This window comes from Peromyscus eremicus, chromosome 19 (genome assembly GCF_949786415.1).
Source record: "Peromyscus eremicus chromosome 19, PerEre_H2_v1, whole genome shotgun sequence".
Classification (NCBI taxonomy): Eukaryota; Metazoa; Chordata; class Mammalia; order Rodentia; family Cricetidae; genus Peromyscus; species Peromyscus eremicus.
In genome coordinates, this window is record NC_081435.1 from 13,277,552 (window position 1) to 13,301,034 (window position 23,483).

The following is a 23,483-nucleotide window of genomic DNA, read 5'->3' on the forward strand; positions in this document are numbered from 1 at the left end:
AAATTTATAAAATGTTTCAAAAATTACAGATCTGTTTGTCATACTGCACTATTTAACTTGCTTCTTTAGAAGGCTAATTTCCATTTTACTGACAAGAAAATGTGGGCTTCGCCCCTTGCTCATCTCTCCAAGGAGTGAGCTCACCAGGGCAATACAGGAAAGCTCATCCTGGTGGTAAAGACTAGAGCTGGAGGGCTGACCAACCCTGCAACCACCCAGGCCCAGAACCAGGGTTATGAGTTGGCCCACCCCAACATCCACTTCATCTGTGAACTGCTAGAACATGTGAAGAGACCGGTCCTGCAGACCCAAAATTGCAGGATCTCCACAACACAGGGCAACAGCAGGATAACCCAGAGGAGTTCCAGTGAGGGTCCAGCATTGATAGAGTAGCAGAAACCAGAGGCCTCAAACCAGATCAATGACTCTTTGTAAGGAGCACTTGCAAGTAAAGAAAAATGGACAATAAAGTTTACTGTGTGACTCACTGTTAGACTACAGCTTCCATGATGAGACTCATTTTTCCTTTCTTTTTTCTCTTAACTTTTATTTTAGTTTATTTGGTGAGGGGGGATGTTTCAAGGGCAGAGGGTGGATACAAAGGGAAGGGGAAATGATTGGGATTGAGATGCATGATGTGAAAGACACAAAGAATAAATAAAAAGAAAGTAAGAAAATATAAGCTTAATACAAGATGTGAGGAGTGATACAAGGCTGAATGCTGGTGAGGGTTTGCACACAGGCCTTCTCACTCCGAAGCCCATCCTCTTTCCACCCTTACTTAGTGTGAGATACCCTATATTAATTACTCAACACTGTGGAAAACTGGCTCATTCATAAATACTCTGCTTCCAAGTTAAAGAAACACTTAAGCTGAACAAGTAAACAGCAGCTCAATGAAAATGCATGATTGTAGATGAATTTTTCTTTGGGTCACCAGCTCACAAAAAGAATGACATGAAGACATATTATTAATTATAAAAGCTCAGCCTATAGCTTAGGCTTGTCCCACTAGGTCTTATAACTTAACCCATTTCTATTCATCTACAAATAACACATGACCCGTGGCATTTACCTCTCCTCCTGCATGTCTTGCTCCCTCTGCCTCCGGCTGGAGACTCTACCTTTCTTCTTCTCCAAGACCTCTCTGTCCCTAGAAGTCTCACCTAACCTTTTCCTGCCTAGCTATTGGCCATTCAGTTCTTTATTAAGCCAACCACATGACACATCTTCACACAGTGTAAAGGAATATTCCACAACACATGATGACTTCCTGCTTGTTTTTAACAGTGTGTGGTTTGTAAGGGCCTTCTCCAATGAGGGAGATGGAGTCTCACAAAGAAACACACTGAGACCTTGTACTCTCTTCCCTCTCTAAAACTTAACAACTACCTGGACACACCAGTGATTTGTGGAAAATATCTCTGGCAGGCAGAACAAAAGATGAAAAAAATCCAGAACTTCTGCCTCTAACTACAATTGCATCCTATACACATGTTCAGACAGTCTAGCACTTTGTTCAAAACTCTGTGAGGGAAGAAGGGTCAATAGCTCAAGGCCGTCAACTGTAATTTGCTGTCACGATCAGTTGCTGTCTCCATTAGACTCCTGATCTCCTATAACAAAGTTAAAACTGGTCTGTTCTTATTCTTGAGTACAAGAAATTTTACATTATATTACAAGTAGAATTATTGCTAAATGGATTTGTAATACAACTAGTTTTAACTTGTCCCCCAGGACTGGGTATGTAGCTCAGTTGGTAGAGTGCTTGCCTAGCATGCACATATCCTTGGGTTTGATCTCCAGCACTACATAAACTAGACATAGGGGCACAGGCTTGTAATCCTAACACCCCTGGAAGTGGAGACAGAAAGATCAGAGGTTCAAGGCCATACTTGGCCAATCAATGAATTTGAGGCCAGCCTGGGCTATAATGAGACCTTGTCTCGAGAAAAATAAAACAATAAAATAAAAAAGTTCCACAATATTTTATATTGCGGGAACCTCTTCTTGAAGGGCACCAGTCATGTTGAATTAGCACCTATGGCTTATGATTTCATGTAACCTTAAATATTGCTTTAAAGGCTTTATCTATAAAGATAGCCATAGTCTAAAATTAGTGGGGTGTTGGGCAATAATAAATAAATTCAGAAGAAGATGCATTCACTCCATAACATAATCCAACCTAAAATCCACTTATCCTATGTGTCTCTATTTTTAATGTGTAGGCTAAAAGTTGATTGAATGTATAACTTTTCTTATACCTTATCAGGTTAAAGGTTAAGACCTTATTAAGGTCTTAATAAAGGAGTTTGAATACATTCTTAAGAGAAACCACTTTAACAAGTTTCTATTGTTATGATCTAATAATACTATTTCATGAGTTCCTGCCTTTTTCTTACAAACCACTGATTCAAGAGTCTCGATTATAAACTTCAAAACTCAGCTCTTTCCCTCCTCAATTTCAGTTCCTTAAAAATACCACCCAAGCCCTAAAATTACTTCATTCTTTTCCATATGCTCATTATGTTCCAATTTCTTAGACATTACTATCTATCTATAACATTTTGTTCTCATCTACCTGTAAAATACATAATATAATCTGATTTTAAAACAAAATGAAAAAACAACAAAAACCTTCCAGCCTGGTGAGATAGTTCAGCAGGTAAACGTACTTGCCACCAGGCTTGATGACCTGAGTTTGATCCCAGGTACCTGTTACTGGTTGTTTTGCTCTTTTGGGGGGCCTGGCACCCAGCTCTCAAATAAATCACACACAGAGGCTTATTATTAATTATAAATGCCTGGCCTTAGTTTGGCTTGTTGCTTGTCGGCTTTTCTTAACTTAACCTGTCTGTCTTGCCTCTGGGCTTTTACCTTTCTCTATTTTTATATGCCATTCTTTCTTACTCCATTGCTGGTTGTGTAGCTGGGTGGCTGGTCCCAGATGTCCTCCTCCTCCTCTTGCTCCTAGATCTCTCTTCTCCCAGATTTCTTCTTCTATTAGTTCTTTCAGCCTTCCAGCACCACCTATCCTTTCTCCTGCCTCACTATTGGCTGTTCAGCTCTTTATTAGACCATCATTTGTTTTAAACAGTCTCAGTAACACAGTTTCACAGAGTTAAACAAATGCAACATAAACAAAAGTGACACACCTTAAAATAATATTCCCCAACATTTCTCCCTTTTTTTCTAAACAAAAGTGAAAGGCTTAAACTTTAACATAGTAAGTCTGTGTACAATAATAACAATTATCAACTAAAGATTATAGTCACAATGTACTGAATTCCAATTCATTTGTGTCTGTTACATTTAAAGAAAATACTCCATAGTCTATCCTATCTTAGTAAATCCAATATTTTATACCTGATTTACTTTCTATCATATCTAAGGAAAACTGCAACTATAACTATCTAATCTTCAACTCCATCAAAGGCCCCAGAAGGATATAATATTATTTAAGTAAACAAAAAGTGCATTGCAAACAACTTCCAGAAACTCTAGAAATGACAGAGACATCTGACTGCCTAGACAGTCACCCAAAGTTCCTCTGCAACATTGGGGCATCCATCTTCAGTCTACAGGTCCACAGTATCTGGAAGACTTATCAATGAATCAGGAAATTTGAAAGACTGTCCCACCTATATTGGCAAAGTTTGTTAGTCACTTTCCTCTGTATCCTGAAAAATATCTGACAGTTTCCTCTGTGAAGCAGAAACCCTGAAGGACCATACTGCCTTGTTTTGGCAAAGTTCAGCGGTCCTGTATGTCCAGTTTATACAACATACTGTCAAGTAAAAGCAGCTTCTTGCCCAAATGGCTAGCCTTGCCACATTGAAAGCAAAATCTATAAGGAGTTTCTTCAATTCCCATCATCTCTGAAGTAAATTGGTGCTACCAGAAACAGATGTGTCTCATTGTCATGAAAAACCTTAAGTTAACAAAACATTATAAATTACATATTCTGTAGGTCTTTGAAAGGTTTGGAGACCACCTATCTATCTAAAATATCTCTCTATATGATCTGGAAAGCATACCTAACATATCTACAATTTTGATTACTATAAATGACTAATCACTAACCTTTGTTCCTGATTATCCTATATAGTTTATAATAATAGCTTTCAAAAACTAGAACTTCACCCTACATTTCCAAATGAATTGTATAGGCACAATACCTCAAATAAAAAAAATGGAAATATACATACAATGTGTTGTAACAAAAATTACCTTAAATTTTTGTCAATATACAAAAAAATCCTGGGGCTGGAGAGATGGCTCAGAGGTTAAGAGCAGTGACTGTTCTTCCAGAGGTCCTGAGTTCAATTCCCAGCAACCACATGGTGGCTCACAACCATCTGTAATGACATCTGGTGCCCTCTTCTGGCCTGCAAACAGACATACATGCAGGCAGAACATTGTATACTAAATAAATAAATCTTTAAAAAAAAAAAAAAAAAGCCGGGCGGTGGTGGCGCACGCCTTTAATCCCAGCACTCGGGAGGCAGAGCCAGGCGGATCTCTGTGAGTTCGAGGCCAGCCTGGGCTACCAAGTGAGTTCCAGGAGAGGCACAAAGCTACACAGGGAAACCCTGTCTCGGAAAAAAAAAAAATCCTTTAAATAAGAGTAAAAACATGTATACAGTGTAACAAAAATAACTTTAAATTTGTATCAATATTCTATATTCCCCCAAATGATAACAAACATCCATAACCCATCAAAAAAACAAAAACTACCCATACCCTCAAACTCTTGGGAATGTGGGTGTAGTTTCCTCTAAACTACTTTCTGCTGGCTGTGGGCAAGCACATCTTTAGGGTTCCCAGAAAAAAAAAAATGAGATAATGGCCAAGTCCTGGAAAGACCAGCAATAACTTTTGCTGATAGAGATCACCTGTCAAGATTCAGGAGATGTCCCTGATCAAACTTGATCCATACTATTCCTGAAGGAATCCACAGCCCCTCATCTCCCATGGGAACAAAACTCGAAAGCATTTTTGATTTCCATTTGACAAATATATTTTTTGACTTCTTTTTTAAAGTTAAGATAGCCCTAAAGTATCTAGGTTAGTTCAATTTTGCAGTCCTGTTCACAATCCTATGTCTCCCAGCAGCTGTCTCTTGCCCATCAGCCATCAAAAAATTTAAAATCAACACAATAATATACAGGATGCAGACTCCCTGAGTATTTCACATCTCTATGTAGCTTATTCTTTTTTATTTTATTTCTCTCTTTAAAGACTTTATTATTTTTGAACTATTTATTTCTTTCTATGACTGTCCATACCCTTTTTCTTTCTTTCTTAAGCCTACACACATTGTAAAACACACTGGAACCTGTTTAGAGGTTTTTTCATCTGGACCTCTTTTACTATGTGTCTTTTAGCCTTTTTAACCACATGAACAAACTTTAAGCTGCTAAACAGCATGTGCCTCTGCCCATGGCTTTGGTGGCTGGCTCCTCCTGCTTCTCACGTCTTGAAAGTCAAGCCTAAAGCTTGCTGCCTGGTTGGAGGTTTGACCAGGAACTGTGTTCAACCTTCCTAGAGCTCTAGAATGCCAGTGCTTGCACTGTGGAAGCATTTTTACTTAGGTTTTTTTTTTGTTCTTACTTAACATACTAGCTTCTCAAGGGCTTGCCAGCAGGCAGAAACTCTTAAAGGAGCCATATCCTCTTTTTTTGTTGTTGTTCCTGGTTTTGTTTTTTGTTTTTGTTTTTGTTTTTGTTTTTGTTTTTTTCAGCTTTCTTAAGCCCTACATGGAAATTCAGGCCCACATTGGTACGTGAAAATGTTGTTGGTTGTTTTGCTCTTTAGGTTGTTGGCCTACCACCCAGCTCCCAAATGAATCACACATTTATCCTTAATTATAAATGCCTGCCTTTAGCTTGGCTTGTTTCTTTCCCACTTTTCTTAACCTAAATTATCCCCATCTATCTTTTGTCTCTGGGCTTTTACCTTTCTCTGTTTCTGTATACCATTCTTTCTTACTCCAGGTCTGGCTGTGTAGCTGGGTGGCTGACCCCTGATGTCCTCCTCATTCTCTGGCTCCTAGATCTCTCCTCTCCCAGATTTCTCCTTCTATTAATATTTTCTGCCTGCCAGCCCTGCCTATCCTTTCTCCTGCCTCACTATAGGCTGTTCAGTTCTTTATTAGACCATGAAGTGTTTTAGACAGGCACAGTAACACAGCTTCACAGAGTTAAACAAACGCAACATAAATAAAAGTAACACATGTTAAAATAATATTTACCAAGAAGTACCCATATGGTGGAAGGAGAGAACTGACTTCCACAAATTGTCTTGTGATCTCCACATGTGTGTGCTGCAACATGCATATGAGCACGTGTGCATACACACACACACACACACACACACACACACACACACACACACACACACTATTTTAATCTTCTACTTATGAGTTATAATACCTTCTTGGGTGAGCCTCCCATTAGCTGCTTACATTTTAATAGAAGAATAACACATCAGACTTGATAACCTTAAAATCTATCTGTAGTGTCTTTATTCAAACAAATAGAAAAGAAAAGCCTATCAGAGGGAACATGAAAGTATTTCTTCTATGAATTACATCATGTTTTTCACTAACCACCCCACTCTGGAAGTCAAATCAGGCCCACCCACCCCCAAAAGAAACAAAGAAATGGAACAAACCTAAGTTCCCAGAAATCTTTGCAAAACCTCAATTTAGTAAGTCCTGACTGGGTGTCACCTGAGATCCCAGGAATGCCATCTGAAATCCCTTGTAAAGGTCACTGACCATGCCTTTAAGGTTGAAATCAAAGAGCTTTCAAGATAATGGCTCCCTCCACTCCAAATTGCAGCCAACAAAGCTACCCCTTTCAGTATACCACCATCTTGTAGGTTACAGGTTGTAGAGTCTTCAAATGAATAATTGGCACTAGAGAAAGTGCTCGAGTTGGCATGTATTTTATGATCTACAGGTTATTGGTCATTGATTTTCAACTGTATGTAACTGAAGTCTTGAAATAACGGAATTTATCAGAGGAGTGTCCCATTCACCAGTGTGTGATTTAAACATCCTGAAAGGCTCACGCAGGCTCATAAATCATCTGTATGCAGAACTGAGCAATATATCACCCCAGTGCTCATTCACACCATGTTGGGGGAAGAAAGGCCTGGGATATGAGTTATCACTTATGAGACAGAATCTCATATCTTTATGGCTTACATTGCCAGGAGGCTTTTTTGTATAACCTTCATACTTTATTTGCTTGCAGGTCATTCATAATAAAAAATACTTTTACCATGAATTTTTTTTTATCAAGGTTTTTTATTACATATTTATCAAAACATTCACAAGTGTTCATGACAAAATCGCTTTCTAGGACTGAGATGGATGATCATCTTGAGCTCAGAACACTGGGTACTTTAACCCGCATAAACTATGTTGAATTAGACAGCTGTTCTCTAACATATCAGCCAGAAATGATAGACAGGCTAAAATCAAACCGAGTGGTCTCTTTGTAGGTCAGGCATTTGTCTAAAGCAAAGACAATGTAACTTTCCCTTTATTTTGAAGTTATAATAAGAAACATGGCCGTCTTAAGCCCTACATAATGCAGACATTATTTTATAATGATACAATCTACTTTCAAGTGTCAGCTTCCCAGAAGTAATTCTAGCTTACTCTGTTAAAATTTATGTTCAGTCAACTTCAGGATTGATATTCTGCATTCTAGAATTCTTGTGTCAGAAAAATGTCTGTAAAATACCAAACAGTTATGTGAATATCAGTCAAATATTCACAAGATGGTATATTTTATATGGTTTAGATATGGTCATTATTTTTGGTATGCAGATGTTTTGTTTAAATTGTTAGATCTCCTAGATTGTTCTGCTCAGGAATCTTCTGACACCAGGAGTATCATCTTCTAAAACTTCATCAGAAATACAAATTCTCAGTTACACCCCCAAACCTCAGCCAGTCCTGCCAACCCCACTAGAGAGTTCAGAAACTCAAGTATTGTGCCACCAAGCAGCATGTTTAGACTTTAAAGTCTGAGACTCCCTGCTCTGGATGGTTCAGACAGTAGCTGAAATTTTTTTAAGAGACAAGAATTATTAATGTGATTCACAAAGTTATCAAGAGGCAAAACAATGTAGTAGTTAATATTTTTGAGCACATAACATGTTCCAGACAGTGTGGTGACTGGATGCTTATTGCATGTATTACCTCAGATGAACAATTCGAAATAAAATCTTCTTTCTGTGGATGGAGACAGGTTAGTACACATGGGGATTCAGGAATGTTTACTTATTGTAATCTGCAGAAAAAGGCCAAGTCTAGAGTGGAACTGTTAGAGAATAAAACTGATAGGGTTGACAGGTGTAAGGGATCTAGATAAGAACAGAGCTTAAATGACGCAGAGGACAGTCCAAATTCAGCTAACAGGAATGAGTTCCTAGCTTAGTAAACATGACGAGATCCACTCGTCTTCTCACTTTAAAATAAAGTTTAAGATACCATGTTGCATGTTACTTTTATATGCAAATATACATATAGAATAACTGTGTGTTACTTTATGGATCTGAGTCTTCACAATGAAAAACTCTTAACGATACTGGCATAGGAATATGTGTTTTCATGAGCAATCACAAGTATCATTATTATTTGATTTTTATTTATTTATGTATATGAGTGCTTTGCATCCACAAATGCCTGTGTACCACGTGTGCCTGTTTCCATAGGCCGGAAGAGAGTGTCCAATCTCCTGGGACTGGAGTTACAGATGGTTATGGATATCATGTGGCTGCTGAGAATTGAATCTGAGACCTCTGGGAGAGTAGCCAGTGCTCTTAGCCGTTGAACAATCTCTCTGGCCCTTATTAGTTTTACTTTAAGAACAAACGTGGAAGGGCCAGTGGAGAATGGTATAAACATGCTTGGGAATGAGAAACAGTAGAAAAGTTTGATTCCGGCCTCATCCACATCATAATAATGGAGAAAAATAAACCAAGAGCTATCTGTTAATGAGATTAGTGTCATTGACGTGTCTCATTGAACTCTTCTCAGTGTCAGCCAAACAGAGACTCAAATGAAGAATTTCAGAAGATGAAGTTTTCTGAACTCTGAGAGGCTCATACTGCTTGTGCTTGTATACTTTTCAGGGATTCAGACAGCCTTATCCCAGTGTGAGTGGTTCCTATGACACGACAGGAGCCACTAAATACTTTCTATCCATGCCATTGGGAAGCACCACTTAACCCTGTGTCTTTGGAAGCAAATAGAAGTCATGGGTTGCCTGGGAAATAACGTTATAGTCCACAGCCATGTAAGCCAGCTCTTCCAGTGTAGCATATTACCCTAGAGATTAGCCAACTAAAGAAACAAACACCATTTCGCAGTTTCATGAAGGAATCTGAGCTTGGCTTAGCAAGATGCTCTTGACTCAAGGATGCTTGTGGGGAGACAGTCCATCTCTCCTCTTGCTCTAGGATCAACAGCAGCCTCACCCAGTAGGGATTCATTCACATGGTTCCTGGTTGGCTTGGGTCCTCGTCCTACTGGCAGATTTACGACATGGGATCCAGAGTACCTCAGGACAAGTATTACGAGAGACCTTAAGAAATAGGGCACACAAAATGGAAGCCACAGTCTTTTAGAACCATATATTAGAAGTGACATTCCATTCCTCTGCTGTATTCTGTTCTCTAAAGTCAGTAAGTGAAGACCACAGGAAAGGGGGGAGATTACGTAGGATGTGAGTGCCACCAGACAGGGGTCATTGGATCAACAACAATACAGCTGGGTCTTTCCCCTTCCTGAATACTTCCATATGTATAATACTGTCACTTTTTGACATGAGTTATTTGTGAAATGAAATAAAAATATTAAAAGCAATAAAATTAAAGAGAAAGCATTCTTATATCTGAAACATCAGAAAAGTCATATCACTTCTCATTGGAGCCTTCTTCATAAGATAACTGAACTGCCTGGGCAAAGGACTTATTGACCTTCTCAGCCACATATTAGATCATGTTATGAACCCAAGTTGAAGATCGTTGATCTAAGAGATATGTGAGAGCTTGAAAACATTTGGCATTGCAATGGCCGAAGGCCCTAGTGGTGATAGGAATACATGAATCTCTCTGAGTGGTCTGACAGTTTCCTCTTTGCTTTGTTCTCTCTAGTATGCTTGAGAGTTCAAACCGCCTTGATGAAGAACACAGGCTGATCGCCAGGTATGCCGCACGCCTGGCAGCAGAATCCTCCTCCGTAAGTAGAATGAAAGGACACTCCTGTTGGCCTCCAGCGTCTTTGAATTTCAAAAGCCCCAGTCCATTGCTGTCATTACGTCTGGTGCTAATTACAAAGAAAACTGGTGCTTTTTGTTGTTGTTGTTCTTGTCTTTGTTGCTATGATTATGATGTCTTGGTAATGAGTTCCCAGTTTTGAAAATACAATAGACTAAGGAACACAACCTCTACTGCAACACGAATCTTAAAAGGTCTTATTAATAAAAACAAACCCAGGGCCAGGTATTGGGGTGAATGCTGGAAGCTCAGAGAGACAGAACACAAGCCACAGCTAACCTCACCTCACCAACTTCTCAGCCAATCCTGTTTCCTTGAACTGGAAGCCTCTGAGTCCTCACCCAAATGGATGTCAGCTGAACTGCTGTTAAAAGCCTAAAAGCTTAAAAACCTTCTAGTTCCTGGTCCTCACGCCTTACATACTTTTCTGCTTCCTGCCATCACTTCCTGGGGTTAAAGGCGTGTGTCTTTCCCAAGCAAGACATGAGATCTCAAGTGCTGGGATTAAAGGTGTGTGTCACTATGCCTGGTTGTTTCCAGTGTGGCCTTGAAGCCACAGAGATCTAAATGAATCTCTGCCTCGGGAATGCTAGGATTAAAGGCGTGTGCTACCACTGCCTAACCTCTATGTTTAATATACTGGCTGTTCTGTTCTCTGACCCCAAGATAATTTTATTGGGGTGCACAATATCAACCACACTCTACAGTAGTGTGATATACCCAACTGGAAGCCCCACACACCTCCCCTTTACCCAATCTCGTTCCCGTATCTGAGAACCTGAGGAAGAAGTGTTTATTTTCCATTGTGTAGGTATACTGGAGATCTGGAGAACAGTTTACTCTTAGAATGAATGGCAATTTAATTTCCTATTCTTCCTCTCATTCCTTGCCCCATGGGGTAGTTTCTCCTTCCTTGTCTGCATATCCCATGACTCCCATCTCACATGTGAATTCACATTCCTAATATGAAGTAGTGTCAACCCCATGTTTTACAGCAGCCAACTCAGCAGAGGAATGCTCCCGACATCTCCTTCACCATCGACGCAAATAAACAACAAAGGCAGCTGATCGCGGAGCTAGAAAACAAGAACAGGTAAGGCTTGGGGACACGGGCCTTGAGTTTTTCAAATTTCCTTACAGGCCAGTTTAAGGGAGGATAATGCAAGGCTGTAAAGATGGCTATGGAGCTTCATTATAAAAGTGTGGGTAGGGGATTGTGTGTGTGTGTGTGTGTGTGTGTGTGTGTGTGTGTGTTGTGTGACTCTGTGTGTGTGTGTGTGTGTGTTGTGTGACTCTGTGTGTGTCTGCTGTGTGTGTGTTTGTACATATATGTGTGTGTGCCTATGTGCATGCATGCCTGTGTGTGGATGTGTGTTTGTGTGCCTGTGTGTGTGTGTGTGTGCCTATGTGGGTGCACCTGTGTGTAAGTGTGTATATGCATGTTTGCCTGTATGTTTGTGTGTGTAGATGTGTACAAGCATGTGGGGAGGGTGCCTGTGTGAAGGGTTGTGTATGTTTGTGTGTATGTGTTTGTGCATGTGTGTCTATGGGTGTATGTTTCAGAACCATCAACATGATGAATGTTGGACAACCCTGGATACTCTGATTTCCCTTTTTTCTAGTTTTCTTTTCCTTTTTTCTTTCTTTTTTTTTTTTTTGGTTTTTTGTTTTTGCTTTTCAAGACGGGGTTTCTCTGTGTAGCTTTGCGCCTTTCCTGGAACTCACTTTGTAGACCAGGCCGGCCTCGAACTCACAGAGATCCACCTGGATCTGCCTCCCCAGTGCTGGGATTAAAGGCATGCACCATCACCGCCTGGCTTTTCTAGTTTTCTTAACAAGCTGTAGTTCAGGAGGATCTTCCTGGGTACAAGGTGGAATGTGTCTCTGTTGCTCAAAGATGAGTAGGAATCTCACCAAGAAGTCCTTCTATAAGGCTAAAGAAACACTAGGGGCAGCATCACCATCATCCCATTGTTTAATCCAAATATCTCTACATCAACAGGTCTCATCTCTGCTCAACACAGATTAAACTCACTGATTCTGTCTCTGCAGCATCTCCCCCAAAGCTCCCCACGGCATCTCCACCAGCAGCTACCGACCAACCTGTCATTTTTGAAACAAATCATGTGGTATTTTTCCCAAGATAAAACCCTCTTGATTTTCCATGACATTTTGATTAAACCCTCTCCTGTCATCATGGCTGCAAGGTGCTAGCTCCCCGGAGTCCTGCATACCTTTTCAATGTCAGTGCCCGTGACCATCACACTCCAGCCTCTGATGGCTTCTTTACTTCCTAATAGCCTTCCCTTCAGCCTAGGGAGCTTTTCTATGGAGTTCTGCAGGCTAGCCCCTCATTGTTATCAGGGGCATCACCCCCTAAGACTACTTCCTGTGTGTCTGTGTGTGTATGTGTGTGTGTGTGTGTGTGTGCACGCGCGCATGCCCTCAATGTCCGAAATAATGCCACTTATGCCTCTATTTTAACCCCATCATCCATGAATGAAATGGAAGTTCTCTAGGAACAGAGGTCATGCCAAAAACCTGCACGGCCCAGAAGGGCACCTGAAATTGTAGGTGCTGAATAAATGTTTTTGAATGAGAGAAAATAATAAGTAGCCAAGGCAAAGCTCAAACCCCATTCCAAGTAAGCTCATCATGGGGAACAACTTGTCCACTCTATATTCCTTGGAACAATATAAAATGCCTTAATACTTCACCCCATTCTTAATGCTAATGTCATATTTGATGTGGTGGTAGGAAAGTGGGAAATTGATCATTATTTCATGCCTGCAGAATTTAGCCTAAAATGTTTGGATATAAACTATCAAAACATTCTTTACAATGATACAGACAAGAATCAAGAGTCTTAGCACGATTTTATGTGTTTTGTAATAAACATTCTTTTGACTGAATTGTCCCAGGACCTGGCTACCATCATCAGGAAACCCCAAATCAGGGTGGAGGTACTGTAATAATTATGACATCATGACTTCATGGTCTTTGAAACTACTCCTCTGTATTGACCCCTCCCACCAAGCAGATATTCTTTACAGGATCCCTCTAATTTCCCATGTGATAGGAAGCAAGAATCAAGGAGGGAGAAAGAAGAGGCACTGTGAAGAATTAGGGAAAAGGAAAAAAATAGCTACCCAAGTGAGAATTTGCTCAGGGTAGTTTCCAGTTTATGAACTGCTATCTGGTGTATGTAACACTTGTTACTGATAGGGTGTGAAAATAATTGTGTGGAATCATGGAAAGCATTGATGAACGGATTTGTTTAAAATGAGCAAAGACACCTAAAATCCATGCAGGGGAAATAAAGAAGAATGGTAAATGAAGGGAAAGCAGTGGCGGGGGGGGGGGGGAGGTTGAGCGGGAGCAGAAGCCGTGAAGAGAGCATGTGAGCAAGCCAGTCAGCTGAGGGTTCGAGCCAACGATGCAGAAGAGGCACGTGACCCACAGCTGTCCCCCCACCCCGCCCTCCCCTGGTGTGTGGGTGCCGACAGGGAAACAGGAAACAGGGGCCATCTTCAGTGTTGTCTTAAAGCTTTCTATCAATCTGCACACCAGAAAGTAAGCAGAAAGAAAGAAAAAGTAGCCCATTTTTAAATTCTTAATAAAAAAAAAACCCAAAGTTTCAGTTCCTTTAAAGAACCTGAGCAAATATTAAAATTGGAATTCAAACGAATCTATTTTATGTTCAGTAACAAAATAAACTTATAACATGGGCTATGAAAGGTTATTCCAAATGAGCTAGTCTGGAATTAACCAATGCCAATCTGTCAGTGAGTGTGGCACTCATAAGGTCAATGAAGGAGCTAAGAAGAACAGCGAGGAAGATGGGCAAGTGTTACCTTACCTGGACTGCGCAGCCTGTGGCTGACTGAACAACGGGCAAGTTGAAGCCACTCTCCAGGGAAGAATTTTGCTGCACAGTCCTTCATTCACTCGGAGTTCCCAACAGATATCATCACACGCACATCCTTTCTTCAACCTTCAGCCCCTCTTCTAGGGCACTGTGGCTGCTAACCAGGAAGGAGCCATCCATCTGAGAGAGGTCCAAAGTGATGATTACTAACATCCAACCCAGCTTCCAGGACAAAGGCAGGAAAACTAACCTTTGCTTTGAAATAGTAAAAACAGTGGTGGAGACTTGTGTATTTATAGAATGTGCACACCCATCTCCTTCCATTTCATCCTCAACAGCCCGTTAAGGTGGGCACAGTGACTATTATCATCTGTCATACAAATTAATATTTAAAAAAGTAATATATCCTGTCTCCATCTTTTCCCCACTATGGCCAACTTTACATTGTCACTGTGGTCCAGGTTAAGGGGGGGGGTAGTAATTGTTGTATAGAGGTGAGGTGTTAGTTGGACATGTCAAAGTAGTGAAATTTGGCCGTGAAAGACAAAAGAAGTACAGGTAAAAATACCAATAATCTTTGAGAAATACTTACCAGAGTAAACCCAAAGGACTCAGATGAAGGGTAAAATAGAAGTATCAATATCCAAGACTGTCCATAAGGCCTCCCCCCAAAAATGAAATTTATGCTTTAATGATAAAGAGCAGCTGTCAGACATGTAATAAGATGTCTACATGTTTCTGATAGAGTGACTGATCAGTTAAATGTGCAGAGTGCATTTTCATAGGGTTGAGGAGATGCTGGGGAGAGGTGATAAGTCCAATGGCAAATATGTGATGCCAGAAATAGCATTAAAATAGCTGGTACAGAAGATGATTAGACAAAAGAATAACTACAGAGTTGTTTTTAGAAATCCCAACTGAGGGGTCCTGCTTTCCTCTCTACTTTCCATGATTTTCCAGTAACAATCTTAACACATCTAGACTCACTAATGGACCCCTTTTCTTCCTCCGTCTTGCTTCTTCCTCCTGTTTGTCTGATACGAAGGGGTGGTTGGGAGTGGGAAAGAGGAAAAGAATGTCAGGGTCAAGAATGGCAGTATCTGTGCAGCATCAGGAGGGCGGGTCAAACCTGGCCTGAGAGCCACACACTTCAGGCCTCCTCCTGTGCCCTTTACAGAGGGGAAAGGAAGTATGCAGATGCCCACGAACCCATAAACACTTCATCTAGGCTGCTCTGGGCACCTGCCCTTTCACCTCTCCAGAGCACTTCAGTTCCTAATCTGAGCCCCCGCCTCCCCATTAAATGTCTTCATCTGGGTCTTGTCCTGGTTCTACAACCAGCAGGAAGTGATGTAGATGTTTCAACAACCCTAGTTGTGCCTTGACACCTTTTCCCTGCCTGTTTCTGGGTGGTTTTGTATCATGCACTCCTGAGCACATGCTTATAGACCTGAGACAGAAATTAAGAGAGGGAGAGGGGAGGGGAGGGGAGGGGAGGGGAGCTTCACTCTGCCCTGCTCTTGGGCATGCATCATTCCTAGAATTCCCTGCCCCATCCCTGAGGAACAGCTCATCCATCCCAAACTCACCCCTTTTAAGGCCCATCTAATGGAAATTCACTCATTTTCAGGCTCAGATCTCTGATACCCTAGGAGCCCTGAAGAGTACCAGAAGAAAGAGAAATAAGCTAAGAGCACATGGACCCACCCTTTCTATAACCATGGTGGCTCCCTCCTCCCTCTTCTCTTTTATAAGGAAGATGAGTTTCCATGAAATATTCCTTTAAAGAAATATTTCTACCACAGAGCATCAGGGAGAAAAAAAAAATGATTAGGGTTCAAACTTCTCACCATTCCCAGGAAAGGTGGACTGGACTACTGATTCTCAAATAATCATGCAAAACTACAACCACCCTGCTGTGTTTCTGAATACTTGAGCTTGACCTATACTGTCTGTGCTTTGGTACCCATTACCTGGTTTAAGGAAGTCTGATACTCCTAACAGCAAAAAGAGATACTCACTAGCCTAATTTAATCATTGCTTGTTGTATGCATGTATCATGTTACTATGTTACTCCATAAAAAAGGACAATTTTGTGTCAATTTAAAATTTTGAAACATGGAAAGGCATCCGACCCCAACTTGCTCAGAAAGATTATTCTCCTTTCTCGGCATTTTGTGCTGTCTTACTGGCCCTTCTGTTAAGTAGAAACCTGATGCTTCCCTGTCCCCCAAGAGTATATAGCTAATAATCCTACTTAATGGCTTCAAATCTCCTTACATGTAATTTGCCCTGCACAGTTCCGTGTCACTGGTGGCCGGCCTAATGCTCACCCAAGTGCAGGGCATCCAATCATCAATAATGTCCCATTGTGTCACATGATCAATTACAATGAATCCTTTTAAAAGCCTTTCCTTATAAGGCTGCCTTCTTTGAGATTTATTGTTAAAACTGAAGACATAAAGTAAGAAGATTTTTTTTTAATATGACTTTGGGATTTCTCTGATAATTTCAGCAAGAAAAAATTTTTTTCTCAGTAAAAGAATAAGGATATGTATTTTTGCCAAGTGAGCATCATTTATACTTTCTTCTCTCTCAAGCATCTCTCACTTGGTATTCATGGGTATTCTGTGGTGTCAGAGTGTGATCAAAAATAATTAGAGATACCAAACATTGCACTCACCAGTGTTGGATATGTTACCAGAGCACAGCATTACTTACTGGACAGGTCCTAGAAGTAACAATCGGCAGTTCACTGAGCAGCCTGCATGGTTTTGGTGTGGTAAAGATAGGGTGAGTCTTCCCCTCACCTATCCAAACTCCATGGGTGCAGGGCATCCCCTGGCTGAGGAAGGTCAGCTCTGTTCCTAAGCACAAGACAACCCACTTCTCTCTGTCCTGCTGGCCTGGTGTGTTCACATGTCAGTGTCACAGGACAACCTCACTTCTCTCTGTCCTGCTGGCCTGGTGTGTTCACATGTCAGTGTCACAGGACAACCCACTTCTCTCTGTCCTGCTGGCCTGGTGTGTCCACATGTTGGTGTCCAGGGAAACACTGACACCAGTTCTTCCTTCTTTCTCTCTCCCAAGAGAAATCTTACAAGAGATCCAGAGACTCCGACTAGAACATGAGCAAGCTTCTCAGCCCACACCGGAGAAGGCTCAGCAGAACCCAACCTTGCTGGCAGAACTCCGGCTCCTCAGGTAAGAGAAGGACCCACATTTCCCCAGGGAACATAATGTTAGAGACTGGTTTCCTTTTTTAAATGGGTCTTGTGGGGAGGTCTGTATGTATGCATATATGTACACATGTGTACGGGTGCATATTTGGGCGTTTGAGGTTAGGTGTCGGGAGTCTTTTTCCATCACGCCCTGCCTTATATATGGAAGAAGTGTTCCTCACTCGACCAAAGCTCACTGATGGGGCTAGTGTGCCCAGCCGGTTTTCTCCCAGGGTCCCCTGCCTCTGCCTGAATAGTACTAAGATTACCATGGGGCACCATGCCCACCCGACACTTATGTAAGGGCTGAGAGTGTGGCATCTGGCTCTCCTGCGTGTGTGACAAGAGCTTTATGTGCCAAGCCATGGCCCTAGCCCCAGGGTTTAGCACCGTCTGGCAGCAGCTGGCCAGCACACAGTTCTGCACCAACCTAGCTGCTGATCTTTCTTTTTCAATAAAACACACGGGATCACTGAGATCTGGAGAATTTTGAGAGATTATACTTTTTTTTTCCTAGACAGAGAGAAAAGGACAAAGTGTTCCTTAGATCAAAAGCAAAATATCTTCACTGGAATAAAAAAGTTTCACTTGGCTGTTTTCAGTCATTTGCACCATCAAAATGTGTGTACGTTAAAACCAAACACATAAGCAGCTAAATAAACATTGTAGGCCTCTAAACTGAAAGATTTAAAATATAGCCCACAGACAGAATCTGATTTTCTCTAAATCATGTCTTCAAAAGAGCCATGCTTTGTGGTGCACATCTGGAATCTGAGCCAATATAGACCCTGAGACGGGAGGACCAGGAATTCAAGACTAGCTAGCCTAGTAATATAATAGGACCTTGTCTCAATTGTTTTTCAGAATAACATAATTAGCTCACTGGTAGAACTCTTATACAGCACATGTGAGGGCTGGAGTCTGGTCCCCAGCATCTATTTTAAAATCAATGCTATGCCTCTGTGTCCATCCATGGATGGGAAAGCCTAGCCTTGTCTACTCTGTGTTCATCCATGGATGAGAAAGCCTAGCCTTGTCTACTCTGTGTTCATCCATGGATGAGAAAGCCTAGCCTTGTCTACTCTGTGTTCATCCATGGATGAGAAAGTCTAGCCTTGTCTACTCTGTGTTCATCCATGGATGGGAAAGCCTAGCCTTGTCTACTCTGTGTTCATCCATGGATGGGAAAGCCTAGCCTTGTCTACTCTGTGTTCATCCATGGATGAGAAAGCCTAGCCTTGTCTACTCTATGTTCTTCCATAGTTGGGAAAGCCTATCCTTGTCTACTCTGTGTTCATCCATGGATGGGAAAGCCTAGCCTTGTCTACTCTGTGTTCTTCCATAGTTGGGAAAGCCTAGCCTTGTCTACTCTGTGTTCATCCATGGATGGGAAAGCCTAGCCTTGTCTACTCTGTGTTCATCCATGGATGAGAAAGCCTAGCCTTGTCTACTCTGTGTTCATCCATGGATGGGAAAGCCTAGCCTTGTCTACTCTATGTTCTTCCACAGTTGGGAAAGCCTAGCCTTGTCTACTCTATGTTCTTCCATAGTTGGGAAAGCCTAGCCTTGTCTACTCTGTGTTCATCCATGGATGGGAAGGCCTAGCCTTGTCTAATCTGTCACCTTAGGATATTTGAGTTGGAAGAGAATGTGGAAGGTCATGACTACTCTCTTGGGTGTCACAGCCTTCTCAGGCAGAAAGCTGAAGTAGTCTGCCTTGGATGAGGGCTGCAATCGTTCCCACTACTTCTATGCCGAAAAATGTAGGTATTATTATAGGTTCCTCTCCTGAAACTGACTTGGCACCATGCCTTGAATAAGTCTATGACAAGTATTCAGGTATTTATGGAGTAAATAACAGAGAAATAAATTCCCTCAAAGAAGACCATATTTATCTTTCACAAAAAAAGCTTTAACTATGGAAAACTACATATTTTTATCCTTTGGTTTATATGCTGAGTCTACTCCATGTGTACCTCTAGTGGTCCATAGTTTCTATGGTGAGTACAGGTGCCTCTTCATAGAAACTCATCAAAATGAAGTCTCTTTTCTAAAGTCAGTCGGTTCCCCCTGCCCTTGTTATAAAGTCCCTGTTGCACGCCACCATGGGTGCTTCTCAGGGTTCCATCCTAGCTCGGCTCCTCAGACACATGAACACCAGAGGAGCCCTGCAGCCCACCTGGCATGGGCGGCAGGTCCTGCCTCTCCCATGCCTATGACTAGAGCAGACCTACCAAGGCTTCACTTGAAAAGAGACTGGCAAAACCTACGGATGCTGCTTCATGTAGAGTGATTGCCTTATACTTCTGAATAACTAAAATAATTTAATCAATAATTAGTCACTTCATTAACAATTTAATTATTAACAGCAAAATGACTTAATTAATGAAATTTCTTCCAGATACCTCTATGGTTTCTATTTGGACTGTGTTCTATTCTGACCACTATAAGTTCTTACATACTCTACTACACTATTTCCTAGAAGAAATGAAAATAAATTGAAGAGAAAGATGATGGTGTTTCCTTTTTTTTAATTTAAGAAGTTTTTTGGGTTTTTTTTTTTTTTTGGTTTTGGGGTTTTTTGTTTGTTTGGTTGGTTTGGTTTTTTGGTTTTGGTTTTGGTTTTGGGTTTTTTTGTTGTTGTTGTTGTTTTTCAAGACAGCTTTAGAGCCTGTCCTGGAACTCTCTCTGTAGACCAGGCTGGCCTCAGACTCATAGAGATCCCCCTGGCTCTGCCTCCCGAGTGCTGGGATTAAACGTGTGCACCACCACTGCCCAGCCTTCAGAAGTTTTTTTATTCATTTTACATACCAACCACAAATCCCCATCTTACCTCTCCTCCTGTCCCTCCAGCCTACCCTCCTCCTCCAAAAGGATAAAGCCTCCCATGGGGAGTCAGCAAAGCCTGAGGCAGTACCAAACCCCTCCCCCCTGTATCAAGGGGGAGCAGGGTATTAGACCATAGGTAATGGGATCCAGAAAGCCAGTTCATGCACCATGGATAGATCCTGATCCCACTGCAGTGGGGGTTTGGTGACCTCAAACAGACCAAGCTACACAACTGTCTCCTGTATGCAGAGGGCCTAGTCCAGTCCCGTGCAGATTCCACAGCTGTTGGTCCAAAGTTTGTGAGTTCCTATGAGCTTGGTTCAGTTGTCTCTGTAGATTTCCCCATCAGGATCTTGACCGCTGCCCCTTACTCATATAATCCCTATTCCCTCTCTTCGACTTGACTCCCAGAGCCAGGCCTAATGCTTGGCTATGGATCTCTGCATCTGCTTCAAGATGATGGTGTTTCTTATCATCTTCATCAAATACATTGCAAAAGCAAATGACTGCTTGACAGTCATGGAGAAATGGAATTGTCATTGGTCTGCCAGGATCAGGGTCGCACCTGTGTCTGCCTGAAATGCCACTTATATCTCTTCTACTGCTCACCCTGTTCTCTATAGGAGAGATTTGGGAGAGGAATTTTCATAAGCAATTTTGATGGTTCTCCTGCATGGCTTTTGTTTCTCAAAGTGTTCTTTCTGTTCCACGTGGAGGAGGGACTAGAAAGAAGGTTGGATGAGCCCAGGTCACTGATGTTTTTCCAATTGATCTTTCCCTATCCCCCATGAAGCCATCACGGAACAGGCATAGTTCTAACCACCCTCCTGTACCCTGAAGGTGGCCACCCCATGACCTCAGCTGAGCACAAAGCCTTACTTCTTAAAAAAAATCTAGAATCACCAGTAACTTCTTTGCCATTGGCACTTCCTGTCAGCTGGTGCCCAGCTGGCCATGGTCTTCCTCTATATTCTGTTTATTTCTTTATCCTGAAGGAAGCATTGTCCTCTCTAGAAGGCTATTTCTCTAGATATCTGTGCACCCGCCACATTTGTCAGTGACCCCTTCTTGCTCTGTTCTAAGCATTGCCAGAATTTGGAGATTTCACAGCTACACAGATACCTAGATTTAAATAGATAGATAGATAGGTAGGTAGGTAGGTAGGTAGGTAGATAGATAGATAGATAGATAGATAGATAGATAGATAGATAGATAAGTACCCGGGAATTCTGTGCTTTAGTCTTTTGTTATTTCAGACTTTCAAGAGGGCTCTAAGACAGTGGCCTCTTACAAAGTTGCTTTGGCCGTAGTCCGCAGGGATGAACAGCATCCATGGGAGTCTTTACTGTGTCTTTCCTACTCCATCCTTCCAGAATCTTCCCTTGAGAAAACAAGAAATCAGGAACTTGCTTGAATGAATACTCAATTTTATTTTTAGTCTTAAAATCACTGTGACTTTTCTAAATGGTTATGTTTCCCTTTTTACTTCAGCCACGGGGAAACTGAAAGCCACATGAGCAGACCAGATGGGGTTCTAAACAGGCACTTCTGTGTGCTAACCACCTGGCACTTATTGGGTGCTAAGCTGCATATCTGCTGCACCACTGAACGCAGTAACAAACCTGGAAAGAAGGCTCTATTGTACTCTATTGTACCCCTTTATAAATGTGGAAACGGAGATTCCGTAAAGTTAAACAAATGTGGCAGACATCATGACCCTAGAGCACTGAGTATCCATATGCTTCCTAAAAAAAACGTATTATTTTATAACCACAGTCCACTCCTCAAATTCAGAAAGTTACTGTGGATGTATATCTTCTATGTAATTCATATTAAAATGTTATTGTCCTGAAACCTATCTTAAGAGAAAGTAGATTCTAACACATAGATACTACATTAAAAATAATCTTGTAGAATTTCAGAATAAAAGGCATTTGTTTACAAATTCATACACTTAACAGAAGGAAATCCAAATCATTATTTAGCCTTCATGCTGTCTGACCACCTTGAATGTGGAGGCTGCAACATACATTGGTAACTGGGCTTCATCGGTAACTATTGCTCTGAACACTTGGAGAGAAGACTGAACAAAGGCATTATTAAGTGACTTTGGTGCTGTGTTTTTAAGATTGCTGCTATGTTATGAATGTGCAATAAGATTGACTTATGTTGGCTAGTGCTAAGTTAATAGTAGTTCACTTTTTCTGAGGTTTTAAATGCCTCTCTTAGTATTTTTTACCTACAATAGTAGAATTTTTCACTGATCTTCTCAGTGGGCTCCTGTGACCAAAAATCATAAAGAAATCATGAGGTGAAAACTAAGTGTAAATCAGGAATATTACCAACTCTTGTCTCAAGTTCTACTGTAAATATCCAGAGAACACTGTGTGCAGATAAGTCTAAAGAAAACCAGTCGAGGTTTTTGTCACTGAAGGAGACTTTGGGATGAGATGAAGCACACAAAATCAGAAAGCTTCTGCCCAAGGAGGCAGCAGGCAAAAGAATCTATATAACATGGGCTGTTTCCTTGTCTCTGGATTCAGAAAGAAAGTTAAAGGAAAAATGGTTTAAGGAAATAGGTACCAGTGTCAAAAGAACACAGGGGGCTGGAGAGATGGCTCAGCAGTTAAGATCTATGGCTGCTCATCTAGAGGACTCATGTTCAATTCCCAGCACCCACATCATGGCTCACAACCATCTGTAACTCTAGTTCCAGGGGATCTGAAGGCCTCTTCTGGCTTCTGGGGCATGAGGCATACACCTGGTGCATAGACATGCATGCAGGCAAGATACTCATACACTTAAAATAAAAATTGAAAAAGGAAAAGAATCCATGCATACATGTTATTATATATGTGCAGCAAAGGTTAAGATACTTGTAAGTTTTATGTTTATAAGTCCTTGTAAAGAATTTCAATATAAAAGCATATTTAAAATGTTTCATTTATGTTCCTAACCTGTCCCCCTCTGAATAAAGATCTTTCAGCTGAATAAGTCACAGCCTAACTCACTGTGACATTTATTATACTGTCAGTTTTTCATTTCACAGGCCCTGCTGTAAGTCTACTTTGTGTGGTGTCTGTGTAACTGAGACATGTGCATGCATACATTAATGCATGTTGCTAAGGAATCCAGTCATTTTAAAAAAATATAAGCTTTTTTATTTCAATCCATGCAAAAGACCCCTTTGGGGACAAGGAAAATACATACTAATTTGCTCACTAATTATCATGAAATAATGAACCTGGTGTCAGTTTGGAAAATAT

General features: G+C 41.2%; 1 protein-coding gene across 8 annotated transcripts in view; it reads left to right on the forward strand.

Annotated features, from left to right (window-relative positions):
- Positions 1-23,483, forward strand: part of Dtna (dystrobrevin alpha) — a 363,024-nt gene that overhangs the window by 309,370 nt on the left and 30,171 nt on the right. For 7 of the 8 annotated variants that reach the window (XM_059246654.1, XM_059246652.1, XM_059246661.1 and 4 more), the window contains 3 exons: positions 10,177-10,261; positions 11,295-11,392; positions 17,258-17,371. In XM_059246654.1, coding sequence (XP_059102637.1) covers positions 10,177-10,261; positions 11,295-11,392; positions 17,258-17,371 — 297 coding nt within the window. The remainder of the gene's footprint in view (positions 1-10,176; positions 10,262-11,294; positions 11,393-17,257; positions 17,372-23,483) is intronic. The other variant, XM_059246655.1, reaches the window with a different exon arrangement.